General features: G+C 37.3%; 1 protein-coding gene across 1 annotated transcript in view; it reads left to right on the top strand.

Annotated features, from left to right (window-relative positions):
* The window catches only part of ADGRB3 (adhesion G protein-coupled receptor B3), a gene marked incomplete at both ends in the record, with an annotated part of 792,585 nt that overhangs the window by 411,163 nt on the left and 353,459 nt on the right, over positions 1-27,963 (top strand). Inside the window, 2 exons of the mRNA XM_081251355.1 lie at positions 15,816-15,965; positions 17,038-17,113. Of these exons, the coding sequence (XP_081107481.1) occupies positions 15,816-15,965; positions 17,038-17,113 (226 nt within the window). The remainder of the gene's footprint in view (positions 1-15,815; positions 15,966-17,037; positions 17,114-27,963) is intronic.

Raw genomic sequence — 27,963 nt, 5'->3', positions numbered from 1 at the left:
CACATAAAGAACTTCACTGTAGCTTTTGATATGACTCTAGGGAAATCTTACTCATGTATTCTGTATTTCTACATCAAAGTAAAATGAGGCTTAACCTTTCGATGCCTGAATGATGCTTTTTTTCTGAAACTTTTATAACATATCTTGGCCAGTGAAAATTTTGTGAACTTATTTGTCATTAATTTGTTCTCCATCCCTTCAGTAACTGTCTGGGGGAGAATGCCTAGGTAAAGACCAAATATTTGGCCTAGGCCCATCATTTCTGTTGGATTTTATATTTACAGGGAAAATGCTCATGGTCTGAAGAAACCTAATGAGGTCACACAAACCTCAGTAGGAAATGTGCAACATACACTGTCACAGTGATGCTCAGAAGCGTAGAAGCAGGAACAGGAAAAGCAGAGGACAAGCTGGCTTCTAGCATAGCTGTGCATATCTAAGGAAGAAGAGTTTAAAGCCTAAAGGATGAAATGTGTGTTACAGAGACGGTGAAGAGGTATGTCTTAGGGCTACATCTTGGTGCATGGGACATGAATTGTGGAAGCTGTCCTGAGATAGAAACCCACGATTTCAAAAATTAAGATTTCTGGGCCTCCCTGGTGGCGCAGTGGTTGAGAGTCCGCCTGCCGATGCAGGGGATACGGGTTCGTGCCCCGGTCTGGGAGGATCCCATATGCCGCGGAGCGGCTGGGCCCGTGAGCCATGGCCGCTGGGCCTGCGCGTCCGGAGCCTGTGCTCCGCAACGGGAGAGGCCACAACAGTGAGAGGCCCGCATACCGCAAAAAGAAAAAAAAAAAAAAAAAAAAAAAAAAAAAAAAAAAAATTAAGATTTCTGGTGAGAATGCAGACAGAATTATTGGGTTTCACATGCATTGACACCTAGACCTAACCACAAACGTTTTGGATTTGAGTTTTAACTATTCTCTGTAGAGAACATCAGTTTCTGTAGGGAAGTTACTGTGACTTGTGCCCTCAGGAGGCTGTGAAGAGCTTTGCCTAAAGGAATCCGTGCTTTGCCTCCGTCCATCAGCTGGGTATCAGGAGGAGGATTCCTATCAGGGAAAGGCTTTCAGGGGTGGGATTAGCACAGGACGATGTTGGAAAGCAATGGCTTCCTAGTTCGCTGCAGACACTGCCTCTATAAGATGCTGGAAGGATAGGTCTTCCCAGTCTGACTTCATTCTTCTCTTTGAATCAGTTCCTTCGGAATCTAATAGACTCACACTTACAGCCTAGAATAGAAATGTAAAACCTAAAGCCAACTAAACACAACATTTGAATGTTATAAGATAACATGTCGGGTCTCTGTTGGTTTATGCCATAAGGATTTGGAATCACTAAAATTGTCACACAGCAGGCCATCTTTCTGATTTTGTTGTTCAACTGTATTAGAAGAATGTTGCCATGAGTTTGTGTGAATATGAAATATGGTCCCATTTTAACTGTCTCTATGGCAATAATTGCTTATCTCTATGGAAATGGCAGTTTGCCTCTACAACAATAACCAGTGAAGAGAAAAGAAGTACTGATTCCCTTTTATCAATTTTTTTTTCTTTTTATGGTTTCACCTTTTCAAATGTCTTATTTTATTTGGTTAGACCAATAATTCTGTGCTAAACTGTTCCTCTTCTCCATTGTTTCCTTCACTGAATTCCAAAAAATAAAAATAAAAAGTTCTCATCTGAATTTGACAGAAAACTCTGACCCAGGTTAAAGTTAAAGACTGATGCTCTTTAACACGGTGGAAGCAGGAAAAGGAAGCAAGAAAACACGCTGGCTTTCGAGCCCGACTGGCTACAAACCTTGGCTATATCACAACTAACTGACATTCTGCAGGTTATTTCGTCTCTAAATCCCTCAGTGTGCTCCTTTCTAAAGTAGAGGTAATGATATCTTTCCTGAAGAGTTATTGTAAAGCTTAAAGATATACACGTCATCTAGCATGTAATAGGCCCTCAGTAATTGGTAGTGGACAAATGTAGGGCCAGATATGGGCTCTGCTACTGATAGGGTTTGTGACTTTGGTCAGGTCACTCCATCCCCATATGTACAGTCTGTTCCTCCAGGGAGCTTCCAAAGTTGTTACCAAAGTTTAAGACCCTAAGGTTTTGGTTGCTGTTGTTATTTTTAATCTCAATAATAGACTTATTGTTTATTTAACAAAGCAGCCAGGATCCCAGACTTCTAGGTAGTTACTATAACTAAATTTGGAAAATCACCGGTGCCGTGCCATAACAGTTTGTTATGCAGTTGTCTTCTGTAGTTTAATGACACAAATAGTCCAAAAACTTTTCATTGGTACTTGCACTTTGCCATCTTAAGAAGCTCCTCTCTTCCATGTATTTATTTGTCATTAGTCAAATCCTAGCTCTCCTGAATGATTTATACAGAATAATTTTTTCGGCTTTAATTTTATAATTTCTGCTCCTTAACATGTAATCCATCACCTGCAAAATTGTATCAACTGTCTCTATAGATGCATTAAATAATTCTGTAGTGCTAAATCCTCCTGAATTCATAAATGAATTAGTTCTCTTTTGTACTTAAATAATGTATTTTGCATAGTCCAGAATATATTTCTGCATTTGTTGCCCACGTAATTTTTCATGTGAAGAACTTTAACTTTAGAAATGTAACTAATGATTTATGTGGTTAGTTTAATGTGTTTTCTTTAATTTTATCTTCTGTTTTGGTCGGTGGTATATGAATACGAGAGAGCAGGTGTGAATGAGTGTGCCCTTTGTATATGTCCTAAAATATTTAGCAACTGAAATGCAGTTCTTTTAGATACCATTAAAATTTATACTATGGGCTTAGGGGAAAAGTCGTGTTTTTTCCTTTAAAGTTACATCAAAGAATGAAGATACTTTTTAATAAAAGTTAAACTGAATTGAAAACCCAATAATAACAGGCTGTAAAGGCCACATAACCTTATATGCTGGACAGTAATTTTATTCAAGTTGCAGCTGATAACTACAAAATAGGATGTTATAGTCGTAGGGACTGAACAATTCATACAGGAATGATTTACATTGGATAAAAGTTCATATATCCAAATATATATTCTGATATCAAATAAAGCTTGATACACTGAAATTATTAAAAGAGCTCTAAAGTGCAGTAGGAATACAGGCGGATATAGTTGGGATGAAGATACTGCAATGTTTCCTTTGCCACTGCAAAACGTTTTAATGGTCAACTTCAATATCCATTTGGGTTACTTTATTACTTTTTGAAGTATGAACCTTCCTCTTTTTGAAGAATCTTGTCTTCATTATCTGAGAGCCTTAATTGCCCTCTCCTTTTTTCTAGGCAGTCTCCTTTTGCTTTCCCCAAACTCATTGCCTAATTAATTATCTTTTAACTTTCCCTAACTCCTTCAATTTTTTCTTTGTCTTCCCTAAATTGTAATAATGTTTTTACTAAAGAGGATAACCTCTATCATCTTTAAACTTTATTCCAAGAATCCATAATATTTCAAAAAGTATCCTAGTGGATTAGAAATATGTAATGTTTACTTCTAAAATATCAATTTCTTAACAGCAAAGTAAGTATATTATTGAGCAATACAATTTAGACTCCATAGGCAAAGCAAAATTGTAATTGGTTTGTGTGCCCTTTTTAATGACATATAAATTATTATAGTGAAATGGAGCACTCAGTCTTAGAGTGTGTGTTTTTATGTGTTTGTGCATGCATGTGTGTAGTGAGGAAGAGTAATTGTTATTTGGGGATTATTTTGGGTTATTTGGTTTTATGATCCAAAGACCAAAACCGTTTTCTGAGTTTGAGGGGAAAGAAACGATGCTCACAAATGTAGAGCTCCTGTATTCATTTTCCTCCCAAGTCATTCTTTTCTGTTGCTGTTGGTTAGCTATCTTATATAGAGTAGTGTGTGTGTGTTCATCCCAAGCTCATGATTTATCCCTCCTCCCCCCATGTTTCCACTTTGGTAACCATAAGTTTGTTTTCAATATCTACAAGTCTGTTTCTGTTTTGTTAATAAGTTCATTTGTATCGTTTTTTAGATTCCATGTATGAGTGACATCCTACAATATTTGTCTGTCTGACTTACTTCACCTAGTATGATAATCTCTAGGTCCATCCATATTGCTGCAAATTGAATTATTTTATTCTTTTTTATGGCTGAGTAGTATTCCATTGTATATATGTACCACACATCTTCTTTATCCATTCCTCTGTCGATGGATATTTAGATTGCTTCCACGTCTTGGTGGGCTCTTGGGGGCCCATCAAGGAGGAGATAAGGATCCAAGTTTGAGTTATGTTTTGGAAGAGAAACAGTGACCACAGTGATGAATGAGCTTCTGGCAGGTGAACACAGAGGATAACTTACTGTTTAGTGCCCTGAGAAAAGGGTAGGTGGAGGTACCCTGTTAAAGATGGAAAAGGCTGCTAAGGGAAAGAATATTTTGATGAAGAGTGGGTGGAAATCAAGAGTTAAGCTCCAGAGATGCTATACTGGAGATGCCTGGAGACATACCATTGAAGAGTGGAAGTAGGCAGGTTTGGAGTTCAGAAGAAGAGTTCTTATACCCGTTCGGCTCATACTGAAGATATTTGTGTGAAACAGGTGTCTCACCAGGTCGTAGTTTCTTTCTATGTAAGGATTTTTTTTCTTTTTAAATTTTGAATCTTCCACGGTGTTTTATAAGAGGCGGAAAATAGTTGAGGTGAAGGATAAAAGGAAACTGGCATATATTATGTCCTACTGTGTATAAGAAATGAGCTGTCTTTGGCTTAATCCTCATGAAAGGCTATTGACTTTTTACAGGTGGTCAAAGTAAAACGCAATTAAATGACTTGCCAAAGATCACAAAGTAATTGGAAAACCAAGTGTCTTTGTCTTCAGGGCCCAAAGATATCATATTAAACCCCAGTGCTTGCTAGTTAGCCTTTGGAAAACCTCATTCATTACAAAAAGTTACAAGGAGCTGTGTCTAACCTACTAGATGTTAGGACCCTAGTACATATCAGTAAATAGGGAAAATTCCTTTCCTTTTGAAGCTTATAGTCCAGTGTGTGAGGCTGATAATAAATCAACATAAAGCTGGATAATATCTACCTATGAATATAGAGCCATAAAGAAAATAAACAGGTGATAGAGAGGAATGAGGGAGCTGAACTTCTTTAGATTGGGAGGTTCAGACAGACCAAGCTAAGGAAAACACAATTTAGCAGACACTCGAGGATAAGAGTAGAAAAGAATATTCTAGCTGGAGAGGAAGAGCCCTGTGGTGGAGAGGAAAGACCAGGGGCAGCGAGCAGGACAGAGATTTGGTTGTGATCCACAGACAGGCAGGCGCCAGCCATGCGGAGCCTGGGAGGCCCTCGTGTGGATCTGGATTTTACTCTGAAAGCACTGATGAGCCACTGAATTATTTCAAGGGAGAGAACAACATGGTGTGATTTACATTTTTAAAAGTTAACTCTGGTTTATGAGAGGAGGACTTGAAGGAACAAGGGTGGACTCAAGGAAGCCAGTCAGACGGCCCTTGAATTAGCTCAGGTGAGAGATACTGGAGGCGTCCAGAGGGATCTGGAAAGGAGACAGAGGGAAGAAGCATGGTGTTGATGGATGGTTATAGGAGATGCAGGAAAACCAGGACAACCCTTGTGTTTTTGGTTCAGACATCTGAGTACCTGGTGGCACCTTCTAGGAAGATGGAGCAGAAGTGCTTTGGTGGCAGGAAATCAAGAGTTTTGCCCCAAAAAACGTTTGTTAAACTAGAGAACTACAATACTGGTCACATCAGATCATTGTTCTTCTATGATTAAATACACGTTTTCTTGCATAACCATTCAGTTATGAATTGTCTATGGTGGCTTCCAGGTCCTCCTAGCAGGCTCGGTGGCCCTCAAAGCTGAAAATATTTACTTTTTGGCCCTATATAGGAAATTTACCAACTCTGCAGTAGAGCATGGTCAGAACCTAATTTTAGAGTATGGTTTTCCTTTTTCTAAACCAGTGGCCCTTTTCCATAGTCTTTATAAAGCCTTTGACTTCTTGTAAAGCCACACTGGCATTATTAAAATACATCTTTCTGTTTCACAATTAGTTTACTATTGTGGTTTATCTTTTTCTCTCTCCATTTATTTTTGGTGTCTTTCCCTGATTATTTCTCTTTACCCTCTAAAAGTGAATCTCTCCTAAACTACACTTCTCAGCCTCTTTTCTGTCATCTTCTTGATGTCTGCACAGCTCACCATGTCTCTTCTGCAGGTGTCTGCATGGAGGCCAGCTGACCAAAGAAGCTTCCACTATTTAGTAAAGGTCCCCAACCCCACTCACCATTCTCTAGCAGATCATTTACTGTTACTGACATTCGATCTAGTTCTGTTTGTTCATCCTCTGTCTTTCCCCAGATACCATGCTGGTCCCATGAGGGCAGAGACTTTAGCTGTTTTGTTCACTGGTGTGTTTCCAGTGCCCAGAACTGTGCTTGACATGTGATAAGTACTCAATTGATATTTGTTGAATGAATGAATCTGTCCATTGTATTCTCTCTTTTGGGGGAACTTATCCATGTCCACATTATCAACTATTACTTCTTTTAAAAAAATTATTTTATTCACGTATAATTGATTTACAATGTTGTGTTAATTTCTGCTGTACAGACACGTGACTCAGTATATGTATACAACTTTTTCCATATTCTTTTCCATTGTGGTTTATCCCAGGATACTGAATATAGTTCTCTGTGCTCTACAGGAGGACCTCATTGTTTACATTACTTCTGATTAGAAGACAACCAGATTACATCTCTAAGTTCTAAATTCGATCATGCTTCAGATCTCAGATCACTTAGCCTAAAGTGTCATTTCCAGCCCTTTGTTTGACTGCTTCTCTACCTAAACCTTCATGCTCTATTAAAAACGTTACTCTTTTTCTAGGGCACAGTAAGTTCCCTCACCTCATACCCCTGACACTGCTATTCTGATACTTCTGGAACATCACAGCCCTTTTCCAGGCTCTGGGTCTGCACAGGCTCTTTCTTCTTCCCCTAACTTAGACTCAGCTGTCAAACCACAGCCCACATTCTCCCTCTTCAGAGAGGCCTTTCTTGGCCGACTGACCACGCGCCATCTCATCAATTATTTCTTTCATGCCACCTGTCACAACCTTGAATTATCTGAATTTTTTCTCACTAACGAACTGTGTGCATTCACCCACTAGACTGCGAGCTCGTTAAAGACAAATACTTTGTGTCTCTTGCTCACTTGTTAGGTCCTCAGTGATAAGACCCTGCTTGCAACACTCTCAGGGCTCAATAGAAATTTGCTGGATGAATGAATTTCCAGACAGAACTCTTGAGTCTACAATGATCGTTCTCTTGTCAAGTCGTAGCACTTGGCATTTCTAGTACTCTTCTGGGGATGGATGATCACTATCTCGGGAAGCCCTGGGATTGTTGGCTTTGGTTGTTGTTTCCCGACTGCATGGATGCTTGACTTCTCACAGGTTCCTGCCTCACTCCCCTGGTAAGGTTTGAATACCCATAGATATCAAAACAATACATCACACACACACACACACACACACAATGCTGCATACACAAATGCTCTCATTTGTTTTTACTTGGTCTATTATCATCTAAAGGACCTTCCTTTAGAAAGGAAGGATAAGAATACTGTTCTTCATTTCACTGGTTAGGAGAAGAGGGAGAATTTACTTCCTAAAGCATTTTCTTTATTGATTTGGTTTTACCATTCAGGTATACATGCAAAATTGATTTGCATATCACATTTTGTTTTGTATTTATGTGAGGAATGAAATCATGAACTACTTGTGTAGAGAAGATGAAAATTTATAAGTGACATACCCTTTTTAAAACCTGAAAGAAAATTGGTATAATCAGGTTAAATTTCACTCATTAAATTTTACATAGCATAGAAAGAAAAAGGCCTTTAGAAAGAACATGCAATAGTTAACAGAAAAAGTGCAGAAAATAAGATATTTTAGAATGTATTTCTCTTTAAAGAAAGATTGTAATACTTAAAAATAGCTTCTCCGATATATGTCTGCAACAGGGGTATGAAAACCTTTTCTGTAAAGAGCCAGATAGTAAACATTTCAGGGTTTGTGGACCGTACAGTCTCTGCTGTAACTGTTAAACTCTGCTCTTGTGGCCTAAAAGCAGCCCTAGGCTTCATGTGAATGAATGGTGTGTCTGTGTTCCAATAAAGCTTTATTTGTGGACAGTGAGATTTGAATTTTATTTAATTTTCACATGCCAAGAAATACAATTCTTCTTTTGATGTTTTTCAACCACTTAAAAATGTGAAAACTACTTTTAGCTTGCAGACCATCCACAAACAGCTGGTAGGACAGATCTGGACCGTAGGTTGTAGTTTGCCAGTCCCTCCTGGTTGAGAGAGCTCAGCTTGAACAAGGGTGGTGTGTCTGCCCGGGGATGTACCATGTAATCATGTAAACATGTGTGTCAGCAGGATTACACGTTGGAGAATAGGAGTGACCTGAGAAGAAGCTGAGGAGATCCTCCGTAGAGAGCACTGAAGTCCGGCCAAAAGGCCAAGAGCAGAAATAAGAAACAGGCCTTGTGCTGCAGAGTCTCCCAGGCTTTGAAACCGGTTAATGGATAAAAAACAGAATCTGAAGCTGATAATTCACAAATAATTCACAGGTTTTTTGATTTTGACACCAGAAAGGAATACACAAAATGGTTAATTATTTAAAGTTTCACTATGTATAATATGTCATTGGAAACTAGCAAGTTGAAGAAAATCTTTGACTTGCCACATGGTTACTTTCTTGACTGCCTATCAAGTTTGTCTACTTTTAAATATCAGGGGAGCCTGCTTTTTCTCTTAAAACAAATCTGTGAATTCATAATGGGAAGAACGTTACTCAAGTAAATCTCTGTGTGCTGCTCTGGGATGTGGGGATGCTACACCCTGTAGTGGGGATGGTGGCGGCTGAACTGATGGATGCTCTCAGCTCTCAGCACCCTGGTCCTTGCAGACGCACTTCCCACCTCCTCTGTTTCCTGGGAAACGGTGGCTACTGGATGCTCTCAGGGAGCCTGTTCTTCGCCCACAGCCCTCAACCCTCCAATCCCAGCCTTTAGGAAGGAGACAGAATAAATGGGGGAAATAGATTGGGGAGGAGAGAAACTAAAAATCTCTCTGTTTGAATGTCTGAGTGTTTCCTGGAAACGATGTTGGAGATCATGATGGACGAATTAAAGTGTGTGTATATATAATATCTGCATTCCCTTTTGAAAACCACTGTTCTTCAGTGGTGCCTAGTTTTGATCTTCTGTTGGGCAAGTAAGATAGTTTTATTTCTTCTAATTGAGTCACTATGTCGATCTTTTATATTTAGTGCAAAAATATTACAGTAAGGTAAAGTAAATTTGCTGTTTATGTGTTAGGTATAATCAAACTGCATCACACAGTACAAAATCCTATACTTCTGAGTAGGCAACTGAGATTTGAATTACAATGCCACCACTTAAGTGTCCTCTTCCTCATTTAAGAAAGGAAGGTACAGGGCGTCCCTGGTGGCACAGTGGTTGAGAGTCCTCCTGCCGATGCAGGGGACACGGGTTCGTGCCCTGGTCAGGGAAGATCCCACATGCCACGGAGGGGCTGGGCCCGTGAGCCATGGCCGCGGAGCCTGCGTGTCCGGAGCCTGTGCTCCGCAACGGGAGAGGCCACAGCAGTGAGAGGCCCGTGTACCGCAAAATAAAAAATAAAAATAAAAATAAAGAAGGTACAGATAATAGCAATGAGGATACTGTAAACACCAATACCTCCTAGGCTTGTTTTAAATATTAAATAAGGTATCATGTTTAAGGCATCTGGCCAAGTGCTGTGCTAGAAACAGAGCTTAGCGCAGAGGAACCACATGATAAATACGTGCTGAATCAGTTAAGGAATCAGTTAATGACAATGCCAAGGCCATGGCAAGTGTGCAATAAAATCAGCTGTGCTTCTCTTCCCTCCCAAACACCTTCAGTAGTTTACAAGCCACTCAGCATTTCCATAGGAAAATAATGGCTTCTTAAGCTGCTAAGTGCCAGGGGGGTCACACTACATAGAGGCTTTGCTCAGCCCCCATGTGCTTGATATGGGTTCAAGAGCAGAACTGAGTTCCTTTTTTTTTCTTAATTATTTTATTGAGGTAGAGTTGATTTACAATGTTGTGTTAATTTCTGCTGTGCAGCAAGGTGATTCCATTATACATAGACATACATTCTTTTTCATATTCTTTTCTATTATGGTTGAGTCGCTTTCTAACACACTGATGCAATGCATCATTTCCTCCCTCCCAAGGTTTACTTACAGGATTTTGAAACTGTGCAGGTGACCAACTAGTAATATCGAGTGATGTTTTCCACAAGCAATTCCATTTTGATAACTGGACAATTTTCTAATATTGGTGAGTCAGGACCCCGTTTGTAAGTTGTGCTCTCTGAATCAACATGAAAAATGATGCAAACCTTAAATATATGGGAAATATCAACAGGAGGAAGCAATAAGAAGGACTGCTTTTAGGGCATCCCGTAAACAGCTTCTTCTTTATCTGCTCCCGATGATGAAGGGCCTAGGATTATTAGGTGTCCTCCCTTGGGAGTTTCCTCCACTCATTACAGAATGTGAGTCACTGCATTAAGCACTTAGGTCAGTGCTTAAAAGTAGTGCTTTTGAAGTTCTCTGTGAAGTCTGTGGCCGTGGCTGCAACGGAAGTATTGAATTTGTCATTCACGATGCAGCCAATAGACTTTTAACCTGACTGACCTTGTGTAGCCAAATAACCAGAGAAGGCCCCCCTTCTCTCTGGCAGAAGCTATCAGAAAAAAGGAAGGAGGCGGGGGGAGGGACGGAGGGAAGGGAGAAGTAAAAAGGAAGGCTTTTTCACTCCCTAGTGGTGCATTAAAGTACTAAAGGATGATCCCTATTTATTTTAAGTGCAATTCCTCCCTTTGATCATCTGAATATAGTCAACATTAGGTTTTTGTTTGTTTGTTTGTTTTGTTTGTTTTTTGGTACGTGGGCCTCTCACTGTTGTGGCCTCACTCGTTGCGGAGCACAGGCTCCAGACGCACAAGCTCAGTGGCCATGGCTCACGGGCCCAGTGGCTCCGCGGCATGTGGGATCTTCCTGGACCGGGTCACGAACCCGTGTCCCCTGCATCGGCAGGCGGACTGTCAACCACTGCGCCACAAGGGAAGCCCTCAACATTAAGTTTTGACTATGTAATCCCAATCTCATCCCTAAGGTCACTGAAGGACAATGAAAACAGAATGTTTGTTGTAAAAGTCAAATACTTTATCATACTATGGACATACAGTGAGGTAGTTTCCATGTTCCCTTGGAAGTGATTATGAGAAAACCTACTGGAATAGCCAACACTTACATAGGACCACCCATGCTCCAGGTCCTAGTTAGGCACCCAAATCCCGTGTCTTGGCATATAGTTACTTATTTCATCCTCTAGCATCCTAGTGAGGTAGATAATATTATTATTCCCATGGTACAGAAGAGGAAATTGAGGCACAGAGAGGTTAGGCAATTTGCCCAGTGTCACACAATGTATAAAATGAACTTGGAATTTATCTTCTAAAGTGAGACTTTTGAGAGTGATAGGGGATGTTAATAATAACTGTACAAAATATCAGAGGTGAACTGGCACCGGCCCTAAAAAACTAGGACATCATAGTTAGCCTAAACTACCAAGGATTTGAATCCAGGGCCCAGATCCAGAGTCCACACTTACCCCACTCTGGTAAACTGCCACCTACCTCTGCTGGCCCTCATTTGCCCATTCTACTGTTTCCTACACCATTTACCATACACTTTCAATCTCTAGCATTTTCCTTCCAGATGCCTTATGTTTTCTCATTATGTCTTTTTTTAATCAAAGTATAGTTCATTTCAATGTTGTGTTAGTTTCAGGTGTACAGCAAAGTGATTCAGTGATATATATATATATATATATATATATATATACTTATATATTCTTTTTCAGATTATATTCCCTTATAAGGTTATTACAAAATACTGAGTAGAGTTCCCTATAGTCCTTGTTGATTACCTATTTTTTTATATATAGCAGTGTGTATATGTTAATCCCAAACTCCTAATTTATCCCTTATTTTCTTGTTCATCATGCAACTGATTCAACTGTAGTGGGCCATTCACATTACAAGGATGAAAAGGACAAGAGTCCCCATTGTCCAGGACCTCAATTAATAGGGTCAAAGGGCTAAAACCTCATGATTTTCCTCAGGAACAGGTTTCAAAGCACCACCTGCTTTGATGAACCAAAGGAGAGCTCAGTGGTTACAAAAAACAAAAACAAAAGAACAGCTCATGTACTTTTAGACCCATTTGCAAAAATTCCCTTATGCTTTCTGATGAGCAAAAATCTATACTGAACCTCAATCCTTTGAGAGCTTGGCCAATAACAGATATGATGCTGTCAGAGGATTTTATGCTGCATATCCAAATGCAAAATGAAAGCATTAAAAATGCAAACTGAAAGTCAGCTGGGTTTGTTCTAAGGTTTATCCATAATGAGTCACCTATTTTTATTACATAAGAAATCAAATCTAGAGTTGTAATTAAAACACGATGCAGTGAATTTAGGGTAGTTCTTGGAGCATTCAAGATATGCCTATTTGTTCAGGGACATTGTGTCCTTTGAGATTTTTTTTTAACCACTTTAATCTTCTGTAAGAAAGACATTTTCTCAATTTTTGAGGGAAGACACTCTATCATCTAAATACTCACGATTGGTTTTAATGCAGCAATTGTTACAGAAGCAAAGTACGTAGATTGTGCCCTCATGCTTTGCACTGATGTCCTTTGGCAGTGCTAGACACATATGTACTCTAGACATACTTTAAGGCATTATTTTTTTATTGAAGTATAGTTGATTAATAATGTTGTATCTTTTTCAGATTCTTTTCCTTATAGGTTATTACAATATATTGAGTTTAGTTTCCTGTGCTATATAGTAGGTCCTTGTTAGTTACTAGTTTATATGTAGTAGTGTGTATATGTTAATCCCAACTTCTTAGTTTATCCCTCTCCCACCCCTTCCTCTTTGGTAACCATCAGTTTGTTTTCTATGTCTGTGAATCTATTTCTCTCTTGTAAATAAATTCATTTGTATCACTTTTTTAGATTCTGCATAGAAATGATATCATAAGCTATTTTTCTTTCTCTGTCTGACTTACTTCACTTAGTATGATAATCTCTAGGTCCATCCATGTTGTGGCAAATGACATAATTTCATTCCTTTTATATGGCTGAGTAATATTCCATTGTATATATGTACCACATCTTCTTTATCCATTCATCTGTTGATGGACATTTAGGTTGCTTCCATATCTTGGCTATTGTGAATAGTGCTGCTATGAGCATTGGGGTGCATGTATCTTTTTGAATTATGTTTTTCTCTGGATATATGTAAGGTATTCATCTTTAATCTTACCTCTTTTGAGCTCCCTAGTTCCCTAGAGACTAATTGCATCTAAATTTTACCTAAGGGTTTTGGAGAACTTCAGTGAAGAAGGGAAGGAATTGAGGATTGGATTGGTCCAAGTGTCTGGTACAGGGACTGAAAGAAAAAAATAAAAGTCATCTTTAAATCATTTTTGCTGTATGGAAATAGTTTTTCATGTTAATTAATCACTGCAGGGTCATGAAGAACCACAGTGTCACCTTAGGCATCTTCCTAAGTAGGTTTAAGGTAAAGAAGTACAATTTTAAATTCTGCATATTTTAAAGAACATGTATACTGATAATTTGAAGGCTATATTTGAAACTTATCAGTCTGTGAAGTCATATCCCTTTTCATAATGTATTTATTGAAAATACCATCTTACTTTATGGACTACATATCTACTAAAATTAATGAATACATGTTTGTTTTTATATCCTTCTGATGCTCAATACTATGCAACTTAAAGGACTTCTTGCAGAAGTTAGTGATCCTAATTGGTTTTTATATTCCTTTAGTCTAGACTCAAAAGTCGATCTAATCTATATAGTCATCATTTAATACCCAATGGACCTCCAACTAAAGAATGAATGCATTTTACAATGTGAGATACATGCATGTATAATTATCTCATTTTTATATTTTTAATAATAAGGTATTAGACCAGCATTTATTCAGGATAAAGTGGCATATAATTGGTACAGAATAAGGTACCTCCATATGTTATTTATTCCTTTTGTTTGTTTATTTTTGTTTTCTATCCAATGTATATAGAAACAGAGGAATTATTAGACCTCAAGATCCAACAGTTTATCTCTTGTTCGTTTTCCTTTATAGTAGAAACCAGAAATCAGAAAAACCTTCATTTCTTTTCATCAGTTTTTAGAGCAGAGAGGTGAAATAAATTTCCTCTAAACACCAAGACAACCAAAGTAAGAGTCAAGGAATTTGGAAGTAGATGAACTTAGTTTTGCACATTGGATAAAGCTTGCAGAGCCCTTAAGAAAAAGCATGCTTTCACATCCATAATAATTTATGAGTTACCCAGCACCCTCTGTCCTTCAACATTTAGTTACAAAATCCTTTTTTAAGCTTATTATGTCAAATTACAGGAGAAATGAAATTCTATCCTATGCTGAAAATGGATGTGTATAATTGCCTGAAAGAGCTTTAATAAAGTATAGTAATACATAACCAGTTTAATTTGCAACTAAGCCAGTGGTACAGTAATAGATTTATACAACTAATATTGGTAAATTCTTAATTTTTATCCTCTCTTGTTTTAATTACAAGTTTCTTTTGAATGAAATCCACTTATGAGGAGTCTAATGGTTTCTTACTTCACCTTTCTTATTGGGATAGCTTTTAGAGTTCCCTCATCATATTTCCATTTAAGTCTTCCAGGGAACACCTGAAGCTTTAATGTGGAACAAGTATGGACCTATGCAAAAGCTCTACAGATTACATTCCTTAATTGAAACTGTGTGCACTCAATAAGTGCTTGAGTGTTTACTATCATAGTTTTGTTGTATATATAGATGTGAATGTGTGTGTATATATATAATAAAAATATATTCAGGCATTACCAAACATATTATTCATTAATTTTCTCAATATATATTAAAATACTTACTGTGAGTAAAGACAGAATTCTCCATTCACATATATACATTTATTAATTTCAATTGCGGGTGTGCATTTTAAGAATCGTTTGTTATTACTGTCCTATTTGTTAAACACTTCTGCATATTATATTGGCTCTGTGGTTATGGCATTTTTAGTGCTTCATTATTTGAATCCTGACAGTTCTGTCTCCCAGAGCAATGTGTTTGTTTCTCATGTCTTCATGGTACCCCATCTCATCCAGAAAATATTTGTTCCAAAGACAGTGTTCAGAGGTAGGTGCAGAAAACTTCTTCTGAAGACAAAGTTCAGATTTAAATGAAAATGTCAGTCTGTGAATCAGGTGTGTTCATCAAAATATTTAACAAAAATACAGTAGAGGATTCTAGCAATTGGAATGGAGGCCAACCATGAACAACCAAGATGGCCGCAGCTGTCAGCGCTCATGAGATTGTCCACCCAGCCACTGACTGTCACTGTATGATCCCTGCTGAAAGCAACAGAAACCAAATTAATAAGGAAAAGTCAGCAGCCCTAATGAATATCCTCTAATTTTAAGGAATCAGCATGTTTTTATAGCTCTGATAAATATAATTAGGACTAGTAATTTTATTTTTAATATACTGCAAGGTTTAATGTGATCAATTTTGATAACACTGAAAGATTTTAGTTGACATCATTACTTCTTTTTTCACAGTGGCTAGCATTCAGAAGCTTCCTGCGGCCTCTGTTCTAACAGACATCAACTTCCCAATGAAAGGACGGAAGGGCATGGTTGACTGGGCAAGAAACTCAGAAGACAGGGTGGTCATTCCAAAGAGCATCTTTACCCCCGTATCATCAAAAGGTAAATATGTGAAATAATTTAAGTCTCGAACAAAAAATTTATAAGTTCAAGTTAATAATACACTTGACATAAATTCCCATGTATTAAGCAATTTAGGAAACAGTCTGCAATCACGACTCTAAACTCATTTCGTAACTATAGAAAACCTAATTTGGGCTTTAAATCTGAATTTGCTTAAGGAAAGGCTCTATTAAAATGGAAAAAAAATACAAATGAAAATTATAGACCTGAGCTTGTCAGGGTCAAATTTCAGTGCTGACAGTCTCATCCCAGTGTAAAGCACTTGGCCTAAGATTTTAAGTTTAGGTATTGAAATGTGTTGGATTTTCCATTCCATGCAAAATAATTGTTTCTGCCTCACTTTTTTAAAAAGAAGTTGGTATCTAAAAACAAATTTAACGGGCTTCCCTGGTGGTGCAGTGGTTGAGAGTCTGCCTGCCGATGCAGGGGACATAGGTTTGTGCCCCGGTCTGGGAGGATCCCACATGCCGCAGAGCGGCTGGGCCCGTGAGCCATGGCCACTGAGCCTGTGCGTCCAGAGCCTGTGCATCTGGAGCCTGTGGTCCGCAACAGGAGAGGCCACAAAAGTGAGAGCCCCGTGTACCACAAACAACAACAACAACAACAAAAACAAATCTAACAAAAAGTTAAGTTTTAAGAACATCTTCAGTAGCCTCTAAAATTTAATGGCCCTTTTCAAGAGTGACATTGTGGTCTTAATTCTTACGTTGGAAATTTTGACATTTTAACTGAGAGCTCCAAAAGATAATTGGCTCTCCCCTATATCATTGGGAATTTAAACTCCTTAGCTGTATCTACAGCCGCTTCTTGGCTCAGCCTGCAGGAAAGTTACTTCATGACACAAAACCACTGAAAATACATCTTCTGGAGTTACAATTAATGCATGCAGTGTGTGGGCTGACTTTCCCGGCCCAGTTAAGAAGGCATTTCTTATACCTGGCTTTGCATCAGCAGATACTGGAATCCCCTTGTAATTAGGAGATTAAAGTTTTATAAGACACAGTATTATTCTTGCTGTTTTGCTAATATTTTAAAATTTTATTCTTTCTAGAATTAGATGAATCATCAGTCTTTGTTCTTGGAGCAGTCCTGTACAAAAACTTAGATCTAATTTTGCCCACTCTGAGGTAAGCTACAAAGTAATAAGCTGTTGTAATCTCTGTAAATTATTCCAAATATGTGAATATAGCTCATTCTATGAAAATAGTCAAGCAAAGTTTGGTAATACAAAAGGCTTTTTTCTTAAATGAAATAGAAAATACCAATTTAATGAACAGCTTATTAGCATATTGTGCATTGCAAAACAACTAGGAAAGACAATTTTGGTTCCTGATTATAGCCATGTAATTCTTTTGTAACTAATCATGACTTGCCTTAAGACCAAGGGAAAAAAAAGTAAGAAAAAGAAAACCTCAAGGCTCTATAATAGAATGGATCATTTTAAAATGCATCTGTCTTCTCCCTTTATTTGTATTTACTTGTACTGTTCAGCAGCATTACATGAAATTAAAGGAGTGTCATGATGGTTGGGAATACTTGGTTTTGTTCATCTGCACAAGATCTCAGTTTGCCTCTAGATAAATATTCAATTACAGTTACATTAAGAAAAACGTTGTTCAATTAGAGGACTAATTTTGGAAGAAATCCATTGATTTCTTTCCTCCTAGACATTAAAAAGAAACAATTACAGATAGTAATTCTACCAACATTAATTTATTTCCTCTGCCGTCTTAACTATTTTACCAGATTGTACAGAAAACATGATACACATCTCTCTGGATGGTGCTGTTCTCACTCTTGGTGACCTGTTTCCTCCACCCCACCTCACAGTGGAGGACTGAGACAAAGTTGTATTTTAGTTAAATACAGCCACACGGCCGTGAGCACGTACCCACAGCCTCATGAGTAAAGCTTTAAGTTTTTCAAGAGGAGAGACTGCGAATGATGTGTACAGTTATACCAGGGACCTAACAAATGGTCTAATAAATAAAAACAATTAGAGTTCAGTCCAGCAGGAAAAGGTCTCCCAAGGAAGCAATAACAGCTGCAGTTAACCACGATTATTTGGAGAAAATCTATGTGCAGCGAATTATTATTATAGTCTGTGAATCATCCAGAGGGATGTTTTGACCACAGAGACAACTCTGGGAAATCTAGCTTTCTTTAACACCCTTCCTCTCTGGATGGAATTTGGGTTTCCTGAATTTGAATAGGTTTGTGTTTGGTTTTGTTCTACTAACAGATTTTCAAAGCTAATATATTTACTCTCAACTTTGCCATGGGTTTTATTAAAACACATTGGTCTGTACAGTTACTCACAGCCAAAATTGATTTATAGTTACACCACCTCTATTGCTGTGTATGATGTTTATTTGAGGAGAAATGTGCTAAAGTTAAAAGTACCCAGATAGGGACTTCCCTGGTGGCGCAGTGGTTAAGGATCCGCCTACCAATGCAGGGGACACAGGTTCTTCCATCCCTGGTCCGGGAAGATGCCATATGCCACGGGGCAACTAAGCCTGTGTGCCACAACTACTGAGCCTGCGCTCTACAGCCCGTGAGCCACAACTACTTAGCCCGTGAGCCACAGCTACTGAAGCTGGCATGCGTAGAGCCCATGCTCCTCAACAAGAGAAGCCACCACGATGAGAAGCCCGCACACCACAACCAAGAGTAGCCCCCGCTCACCGCAACTAGAGAAAGCCTGCACAGCAAGGAAGACCCAACGCAGCCAAAAATAAATAAATAAAGTATTTTTTTTTTAAAGTACCCAGATACTCAAAGTCAGACCCTTATTTCCACTGGGAGTTTGTTTGTGTAAAGCTAATCTTGCAGGAATTCTAGACTATGCACTAACTCACAATCAGATGACTTGGGTTTTAATTTCAATTTAACATAACAAGAAATTTATAAACTTGTTCAGTCACTCAGTCATCATCTGCCTTCAGTTCAACTTCAAAATAGAAGCACCTTTATATGCAATATTCATTCCGTTTGCTGCAGAGGGACATAGTGAATGCAAATAAAATATTCAACATGAAATATTGTAGATTGTGAATTAGTTTCCCTGGTACATGTTTAACAGAGTTTCATTATGACTAATCTTATTTTGAATAACACCGTAGAACTCACTCACCTACACAAAGTCAGATTATTCCAAGTTTCATAAAGCTATACAGTCAAGGGAATTGGAAGTGTATCTAGGGATATCAGCCTTTTTGTAAAAAAAAAAAAAGTGTTTCAACATTTTTGAAATTATTGCAGAGGTAGTGGTCAGTTGTGGGTGGACTAATGACAATATTGTGGGCGGTTGAATGGGTAAAACTGGGAAAAGTCCAGAACTGCACCCCCTAGTACTACCTGGGACACAAACAGATGCAGATTAGCCTTTGGGCAAGTCACTGACTTTATGAATCATGGGGTTGGACTCAAAGGTTCTTTTTAACTTCAAAAATCCCCTGTCTTTATTTCAGTAAAATTGTAGGGTTGTGGCGTTCTGACATATTTTTTTTAGCTTGAAGTTCTTAATAACCTTTGTATAAGAATTATGAATATGTCTACCCACTCACACTTTCTAAGTATAATTAGGTAAATGAATATAGAAAAACAATATTCACCTTTGGATTCATTAGAAATAATTACAATAGAATGTTCAGGATGAAAAGTTTGTTTAAGAACTATTTGAAAAAAAAAAAAAGAACTATTTGAAAAGTGAAATATTAGCATTTACTTCTCTTTTACTTCATACTGTAAAATAAGGTAACCACTAAGCAATCTCAGCTTGTTTTTTGTTTGTTTGTTTTTTGTTTTGTTTTGTTTTGTTTTTCCTTTTCAAAACGTTGTTCCAGAAAGTTTAGTGAATGGAATAAGGCTTTCAAAGGACAAGGGTGATGTCTTTGTCTTATAGTAACTTAACAAACATTTACTAAGCAACAACCCTCCTCACCGAAATGTCTTAATGATTTTAAATCTCCTCTACTGTCAAAACTCCCAGAACAGTGCTTAATAAATAATACACTTCCAAGAAATGTTTACTGGAATAAGTGTCTTATCTGATAAAATATTCTATATAAGCCATTTTTTTAAAAATTAGGTACATAGAAGTTTAGTGTTTACACTATTCAAATATTTTAGGAACAAAGGAATAAAATACATATATTCTGTTGTTTTACTGTAAAATTCAACTGTGTGAATTGAACCCAATAGAAAAGGAAATATCTTCTTATTCAACATGAAAAATGCACAAATTTGCTCTATATGTTTACTTATTATTTACTAAATTTTCGTGACACATTTTCTTCTGTGATCATTTTACTAATAATTATCTGTTGAATATTTTGGAGCCAAGTTTCCCAGACACAGAATAATGTTAGGCTTGCTGTTAAGTCGCCAGAAATTTTATATTTTGATACAATATTTTAATACAATACTTTGCATAATTTCCTTCATGGGGGCCCAAAAGGAGAACTTGACATAATGTTTTGAATAGATATAATTTAGAAATTTTCCTTCCTACAAAGAGAGAAGTAACTTTTCATGTTGACTCTTTCATTTTGATATTTCTTTTTCTTCTCTTGCCCTAATATGCATTTGACTATTCTTCAAGCTGCAATTTCAATTTTACTGTTGGGTTGTCTTTCCTTTTACAATTAAGTAGATTCAAATTATGCCTTCATCTGAAGGAAATGTGCTCTACTCAAGTCCAAACTAAGTAAGGGCTATTCTCAGCCTCCCAACTGTATTCTTTGGAATAATATCTTACAGTAAAAAGCATAGAGCCAGTGGACATTAGTGCTGCAAGCCCTTTAAAGGTTATGCCATCCAGAACTCTCATTCTACAGACAAGAGAACCTTATTGTCTCACTGACTGGCCAAAGATTATATGTCCAGTAGGTGGGTGGGTTCTAGTCCGTCTCAAGTCTTTGGTCCTCCAAAACCAGGACACTTCCACTGTCTTACTGCCTCTGTGATGCTCATATCTACTCCTTTAAGCAGTTCAAATTTCTACATTCCTTTGAATACACATATATCTTCCACAGAAAATCTTGAAAGGCTCAGGAGGAGGTAGCTGTGCATGGGCAGCTCAAGGTGCTTGGCCTCAACTTGGTGGACCCAACACAACCTATGGGCAACAAGGTCTGGACTCTTCCCACCCTTCATGATCACTTTTGGGGCTGATAGCTGAAAGCTGGCCAGCCAAGGGCAAGGGGTCCTTTGGGGGGAGCTGAGACCACCCACACAGGCCCCATTCACATTAGAGAACTAATGACTACCCACAGCATGGTGAGTTCTCACACAGCTGGTGAGGATTTTAACTGTAGTACCTTTTAGTAGGACTATTTGGTAACTCCAGGAGGCTTTAAAAATACATTTTCATTGATCTAGCAATGTCACTTGTAAGAATGTATCTGACAGAAATTATGTCTAAGGAAACAAAAGTATATCCAATCATACATTCAAGCCAAGGACTTCAAGAAACAGTTGTAATCAACCCATTTTCTGATTCATTTAATAAAGCCAAGTTCCAGTTCTATAGGAAGATTACAATACTTTTGGGTATGGGATCAATGTGTACATTTCCTGGTAGGATGTATGGAAAATATAGTCCTGTTTAAAAAAAAAAAGAAAGAAACATAAAAAAGGCACATTAATGTAGCTATTAACACTCAAGATATCGTAAAGGATCTAATTAAAAATTTATGCAAATTACAGTATAGTATTATAGTGCCAGGAAAAATACAAATGAACCCCCCAAAAAGAAAACAAAAAATAAACAACAAAAAATACCCCAATGTTCTCATTAGCCACTAACATGAAAACTATCTTTTAAAAAGGAAAAATCAATAATGCAAAATCACATAAATTTGCTGTCAAGTTCACCAACCTAATAAAAAATAAATGATGCTAATGTTTTTCACATTTAGGAAATGGAACCCATTTGAGTTCCTAATATTATAGGAATTAAAGACAAACAGGAAAAACAGTTGAACTAGAAAATATTGGAAATAATACAAAAATGAAAACATAATCACTTTTTAAAGAAATTTTTACTGCAGTATAGTTGCTGTACAATGTTGTGTTAAGTTTCTGCTGTACAGCAAAGTGAATCAGCTATATGTATACATATATCCGCTCTTTTTTGGATTTCCTTCCTGTTTAGATCACCACAGAGCACTGAGTAGAGTTCCCTGTGCTGTACAGTAGGTTCTCAAGAGTTATCTATTTTATACACAGTAGTGTATATATATCAATCCCAATCTCCCAGTTGATCCCACCCCACCCTTTCCCCGCTTGGTGTCCATACGTTTGTTCTCTAAATCTATGTTTCTATTTCTGCTTTGCAAATAGGTTCATCTGTATCATTTTTCTAGATTCTACATATATATGATATTATTAATATAATATTAATTAACTAATGTGATAATGTGATTAAGTAATAAAATTATTGATATTCAATATTTGTTTTTCTCTTTATGGCTTACTTCCCTCTGTATGACAGTCTCTAGTTCAATCACTTTTATACCAATACATCCTGAAGGCACTGGACCTGAAGTACTGATTTCCCTCAAGAGCACCTTTGTTTCAGCTTGAGGACCAAACGCTAAACCTTCCCACTTCATTCTGAATTTACAATGAAATTCTGTAGTTTTGTGATACTCTGTATCTTTTTATAATGCCCTACATTGGGAACATTAGAAATTAAAATTATCCATCGGGATGACAAATTGGCATGACTAATACTATAAAATATTGTAATATTGCCTAGTCAGTACATTCTTTACAAAAATCTGAGTTTAATTGGGCCATACTGTTTGAAAGTGAATTTAAATCCCTGATCACTTGGCTTCATTGTCGGTCTAGGTGTTGCCTCCCTCAGCAAACTTAACTTGAAATTCTCATTAGTTTTTTTTTCTTATCTTTTATCTTTTTTTAACATCTTTATTGGAGTATAATTGCTTTACAATGGTGTGTTAGTTTCTGTTGTATAACTAGGTGAATCAGCTATACGTATACATATATCCCCATATCCCCTCCCTCTTGCGTCTCTCTCTCACCCTCCCATCCCACCCATCTAGGTAGAGAGAAAGCACTGAGCTGACCTCCCTGTGCTATGAGGCTGCATCCCACTAGCTATCTATTTTACATTTGGCAGTGTATAATGGCCATGCCACTCTCTCACTTTGTCACAGCTTACACTTCGCCCTCCCCATGTACTCAAGTGCATTCTCTACATCTGCATCTTAATTCCTGTCCTGCCCCTAGGTTCTTAAAAAACTTTTTTCTTTTAGCTTCTATATATATGTGTCAGCATACCATATTTTCTTTTCTCTTTCTGACTTAGTTCACTCTGTATGACAGACTCAAGGTCCATCCACCTCACTACAACTAACTCAATTTTGTTTCTTTTTTTTTTTTTTTTTTTTTCTTTTTGCGGTATGCGGGCCTCTCACTGTTGTGGCCTCTCCCGTTGCGGAGCACAGGCTCCGGACGCGCAGGCCCAGCGGCCATGGCTCACGGGCCCAGCCGCTCCGCGGCATATGGGATCCTCCCAGACCGGGGCACGAACCCGTATCCCCTTCATCGGCAGGCGGACTCTCAACCACTGCGCCACCAGGGAGGCCCAATTTTGTTTCTTTTTTATGGCCAAGTAATATTCCATTGTATACATGTGCCACATCTTCTTTATCCATTCTTCTGTTGATGGACACTTAGGTTGTTTCCATGTCCTGGCTATTGTAAATAGTGCTGCAATGAACATTGTGGTACATGACTCTTTTTTGAATTATGGTTTTCTCAGGGTATATGCCCAATAGTGGGATTGCTGGGTCATATGATAGTTCTATCTTTAGTTTTTTAAGGAACCTCCATAATGTTCTCCATAGTGGCTGTATCAATTTACATTCCCACCAACAGTGCAAGAGGGTTCCCTCTTCTTCGCACCCCCTCCAGCATTTCTTGTTTATAGAATTTTTTTATGATGGCCATTCTGACCTGTGTGATGTGATACCTCATAGTAGTTTTGATTTGCATTTCTCTAATGATTAGTGATGTTGAGCATCCTTTCATGTGTATATCTTCTTTGGGGAAATGTCTGTTTAGGTGTTCTGTCCATTTTTGGATTCGCTTGTTTGTTTGTTTGTTTGTTTTGATATTGAGCTGCATGAGCTGATTGTATATTTTGGAGATTAATCCTTTGTCAGTTGCTTCACTTGAAAATGTTTTCTCCTATTCTGATGGTTGTCTTTTCATCTTGTTAATGGTTTCCTTTACTGTGCAAAAGCTTTTAAGTTTCACTAGGTCCCATTTGTTTATTTTTGCTTCTTTTTCCATTATTCTAGGAGGTGGGTCAAAAAGGATCTTGCTGTGATTTATGTCATAGAGTGTTCTGCCTATGTTTTCCTCTAAGAGTTTTACAGTGTCTGGGCTTATATTTACGTCTTTAAACCATTTTGGGTTTATTTTTATGTATGGTGTTAGGAAGTTTTCTAATTTCATTCTTTTACACACAGCTGTCCAGTTTTCCCAGCAAAAATAATTGAAGAAGCTCTCTTTTCTCCATTGTATATTCTTGCCTCCTTTGTCAAAGATGAGGTGACCATATATACATGGGTTTATCTCTGGGCTTTCTATTCTGTTCCATTGATTTATATTTCTGGTTTTATACCAGTACCATACTGTCTTGAGTACTGTATCTTTGTAATACAGTCTGAAGTCCAGGAGCCTGATTGCTCCAGCTCAGTCTTTCTTCTCAAGATTGCTTTGGCTATTCAAGATCTTTTCTGTTTCCATACAAATTGTGAAATCTTTTGTTCTAGTTCTGTGAAAAATGCCATTGGTACTTTGATAGGGATTGCATTGAATCTGTACATTGCTTTGGGTAATAGAGTCATTTTCACAGTGTTGTTTCTTCCAATCCAAGAAAATGGTATATCTCTCCATTTGTTTGTATCATTTTTAATTTCTTTCATTAGTGTCTTATAGTTTTATGCATACAAGTCTTTTATCTCCTTAGGTAGGTTTATTCCTAGGTATTGTATTCTTTTTGTTGCAATGGTAAATGGGAGTGTTTCATTAATTTCTTTTACAGATTTTTCATCATTAGTGTATAGGACTGCAATAGATCTCTGTGCATTAATTTTGTATCCTGCTACTTTACCAAATTCATTGATTAGATCTAGTAGTTTTCTGGTAGCATCTTTAGGATTCTCTATGTATAGTATCATGTCATCTGCAAACAGTGACAGTTTTACTTCTTTTCCAATTTGGATTCTTTTATTTATTTTTCTTCTCTGATTGCTGTGGCTAAAACTTTCAAAACTATGTTGAATACTAGTGGTGAGAGTGGGCAACCTTGTCTTGTTCCTGATCTTAGTGGAAATGGTTTCAGTTTTTCACCACTGAGAATGATGTGGCTGTGGATTTGTCATGTATGGCCTTTGTTATGTTGAGGTAAGTTCCCTCTATGCCTACTTTCTGGAGGGTATTTTTCTTTTTTCTAAAATTTGTTATCAAAAATTGGTGTTGAATTTTTTTGAAAGTTTTTCCTGCATCTGTTGAGATTATCATATGGTTTTTATCCTTCAGTTTGTTATTATCAGGTATCACATTGATTGATTTGTGTATATTGAAGAATTCTTTCATTCCTGGGATAAAACCCACTTGATCACGGTGTATGATCCTCTTAATGTGCTGTTGAATTCTCTTTGCTAGTATTTTGTTGAGGATTTTTGTATCTATGTTCATCAGTGATATTGGCCCATAGTTTTCTTTTTTTTGTGATGCCTTTGTCTGGTTTTGGTATCACGGTGATGGTGGCCTCATAGAATGAGTTTGGGAGTGTTCCTCCCTCTGCTATATTTTGGAAGAGTTTGAGAAGGATAGGTGTTAACTCTTCTCTAAATGTTTGATAGAATTCACCTGTGAAACAATCTGGTCTTGGGCTTTTGTTTGTTCAACGATTTTTAATCACAGTTTCAATTTCAGTGTTTGTGATTGATCTGTTTATATTTTCTATTTCTTCCTGGTGCGGTCTTGGAAGGTTGTGCTTTTCTAACAATTTGTCCATTTCTTCCAGGTTGTCCATTTTATTGGCATATAGTTACCTGTAGTAATCTCTCATGATCCTTTGTATATTGACACTGTCAGTTGTTACTTCTCCTTTCTCATTTCTAATTCTGTTGATTTGAGTTTTTTCCCTTTTTTCTTTATGAGTCTGGCTAATGGTTTAAATTATATGTATCTTCTCAAAGAACCAGCTTTTAGTTTTATTGACCTTTGCTATTGTTTCCTTCATTTCTTTTTCATTTATTTCTTATCTGATCTTTATGCTTTCTTTCCTTCTGCTAACTTTGGGGTTTTTTGGTTCTTCTTTCTTTAATTGCTTTAGGTGTAAGGTTAGGTTGTTTATTTGAGATGTTTCTTGTTTCTTGAGGTAGGATTGTATTGCTATAAACTTTCCTCTTAGAACTGCTTTTGCTGCATCCCATAGGTTTTGGATTGTTGTTTTTTCATTGTCTTTTTTTTTCTAGGTAATTTTTTATTTCCTCTTTGATTTTTTCAGTGATCTCTTGTTGATTTAGTAGTGTATTGTTTAGCCTCCATGTGTTTGTATTTTTTACAGATTTTTTTCCTGTAATTGATATCTAGTCTCTTAACATTGTGGTCAGAAAAGATACTTGATATGATTTCAATTTTCTTAAATTTACCAAGGCTTGATTTGTGACCCAAGATATGATCTGTTCTGGAGAATATTTCATGAGCACTTGCGAAGAAAGTGTATTCTGTTGTTTTTGGATTGAATGTCCTATAAATATCAATTAAGTTCATCTTGTTTAATTTAAAGCTTGTGTTTCCTTATTTATTTTCATTTTGGATGTTCTGTCCATTGATGAAAGTGGGGTGTTAAAGTCCCCTACTATGATTGTTTTCCTGTCAATTTCCCATTTTATGGCTTTTAGCATCTGCCTTATGTATTGAAGGGCTCCTATGATTTGTGCATAAATATTTACAATTGTTATATCTTCTTCTTGGATTGATCCCTTGATCCTTATGTAGTGTCCTTCTTTGTCTCTTTAGTAGTCTTTATTTTAAAGCTTATTTTGTGTGATATGAGAATTGCTACTCCAGCTTTCTTTTGATTTCCGTTTGCATGGAATATTTTTTTCCATCCCCTCACTTTCAGTCTGTATGTATCCCTAGGTCTGAAGTGGGTCTCTTGTAGACAGCATATATATGGGTCTTGGTTTTGTATCCATTCAACCAGACTATGTCTTTGGTTGGAGTATTTAATCCATTTACATTTAAGGTAATTATCAATATGTATGTTTCTATTGCCATTTTCTTAATTGTTTGGGGTTTTTTCTTTTCCTTCTCTTGCTTTTCCTGCCTAGAGAAGTTCCTTGAGCATTTGTTGTAAAACTGGTTTGGTGGTGTTGAATTCTCTTAACTTTTGCTTGTCTGTAAAGGTTTAAATCTCTCCATTGAATCTGATTGAGATCCTTGCTGGGTAGAGTATTCTTGGTTGTAGGTTCTTCCCTTTCATCACTTTAAATATGTCCTGCCACTCCCTTTTGGCTTTCAGAGTTTCTGCTGAAAGTTCAGCTGTTAACCTTATGGGGCTTCTGTTGTATGTTATTTGTTGCTTTTCCCTTGCTGCTTTTAATATATTTTCTTTTTATTTAACTTTTGATAGTTTTATTAATATGTGTCTTGGTGTGTTTCTCCTTGGCTTTTTCCTGTATGGGACTCTCTGCACTTCCTGGACTTGTTTGACTATTTTCATCCCCATGTTAGGGAAGTTTTCAACTATAATCTCTTCAAATATTTTCTCAGATCCTTTCTTTTTCTCTTCTTCTGGGACCCCTATAATTTGAATGTTGATATGTTTAATGTTGTCCCAAATGTCTCTGAGACTGTCCTGAATTATTTTCATTCTTTTTTTCTTTATTCTGCTCTGCAGTAGTTACTTCCACTATTT

The sequence above is a fragment of the Mesoplodon bidens genome (assembly GCF_964165515.1).
Source record: "Mesoplodon bidens genome assembly, chromosome: 12".
Lineage (NCBI taxonomy): Eukaryota > Metazoa > Chordata > Mammalia > Artiodactyla > Ziphiidae > Mesoplodon > Mesoplodon bidens.
This window is presented reverse-complemented; position numbering and strand designations above follow the sequence as displayed.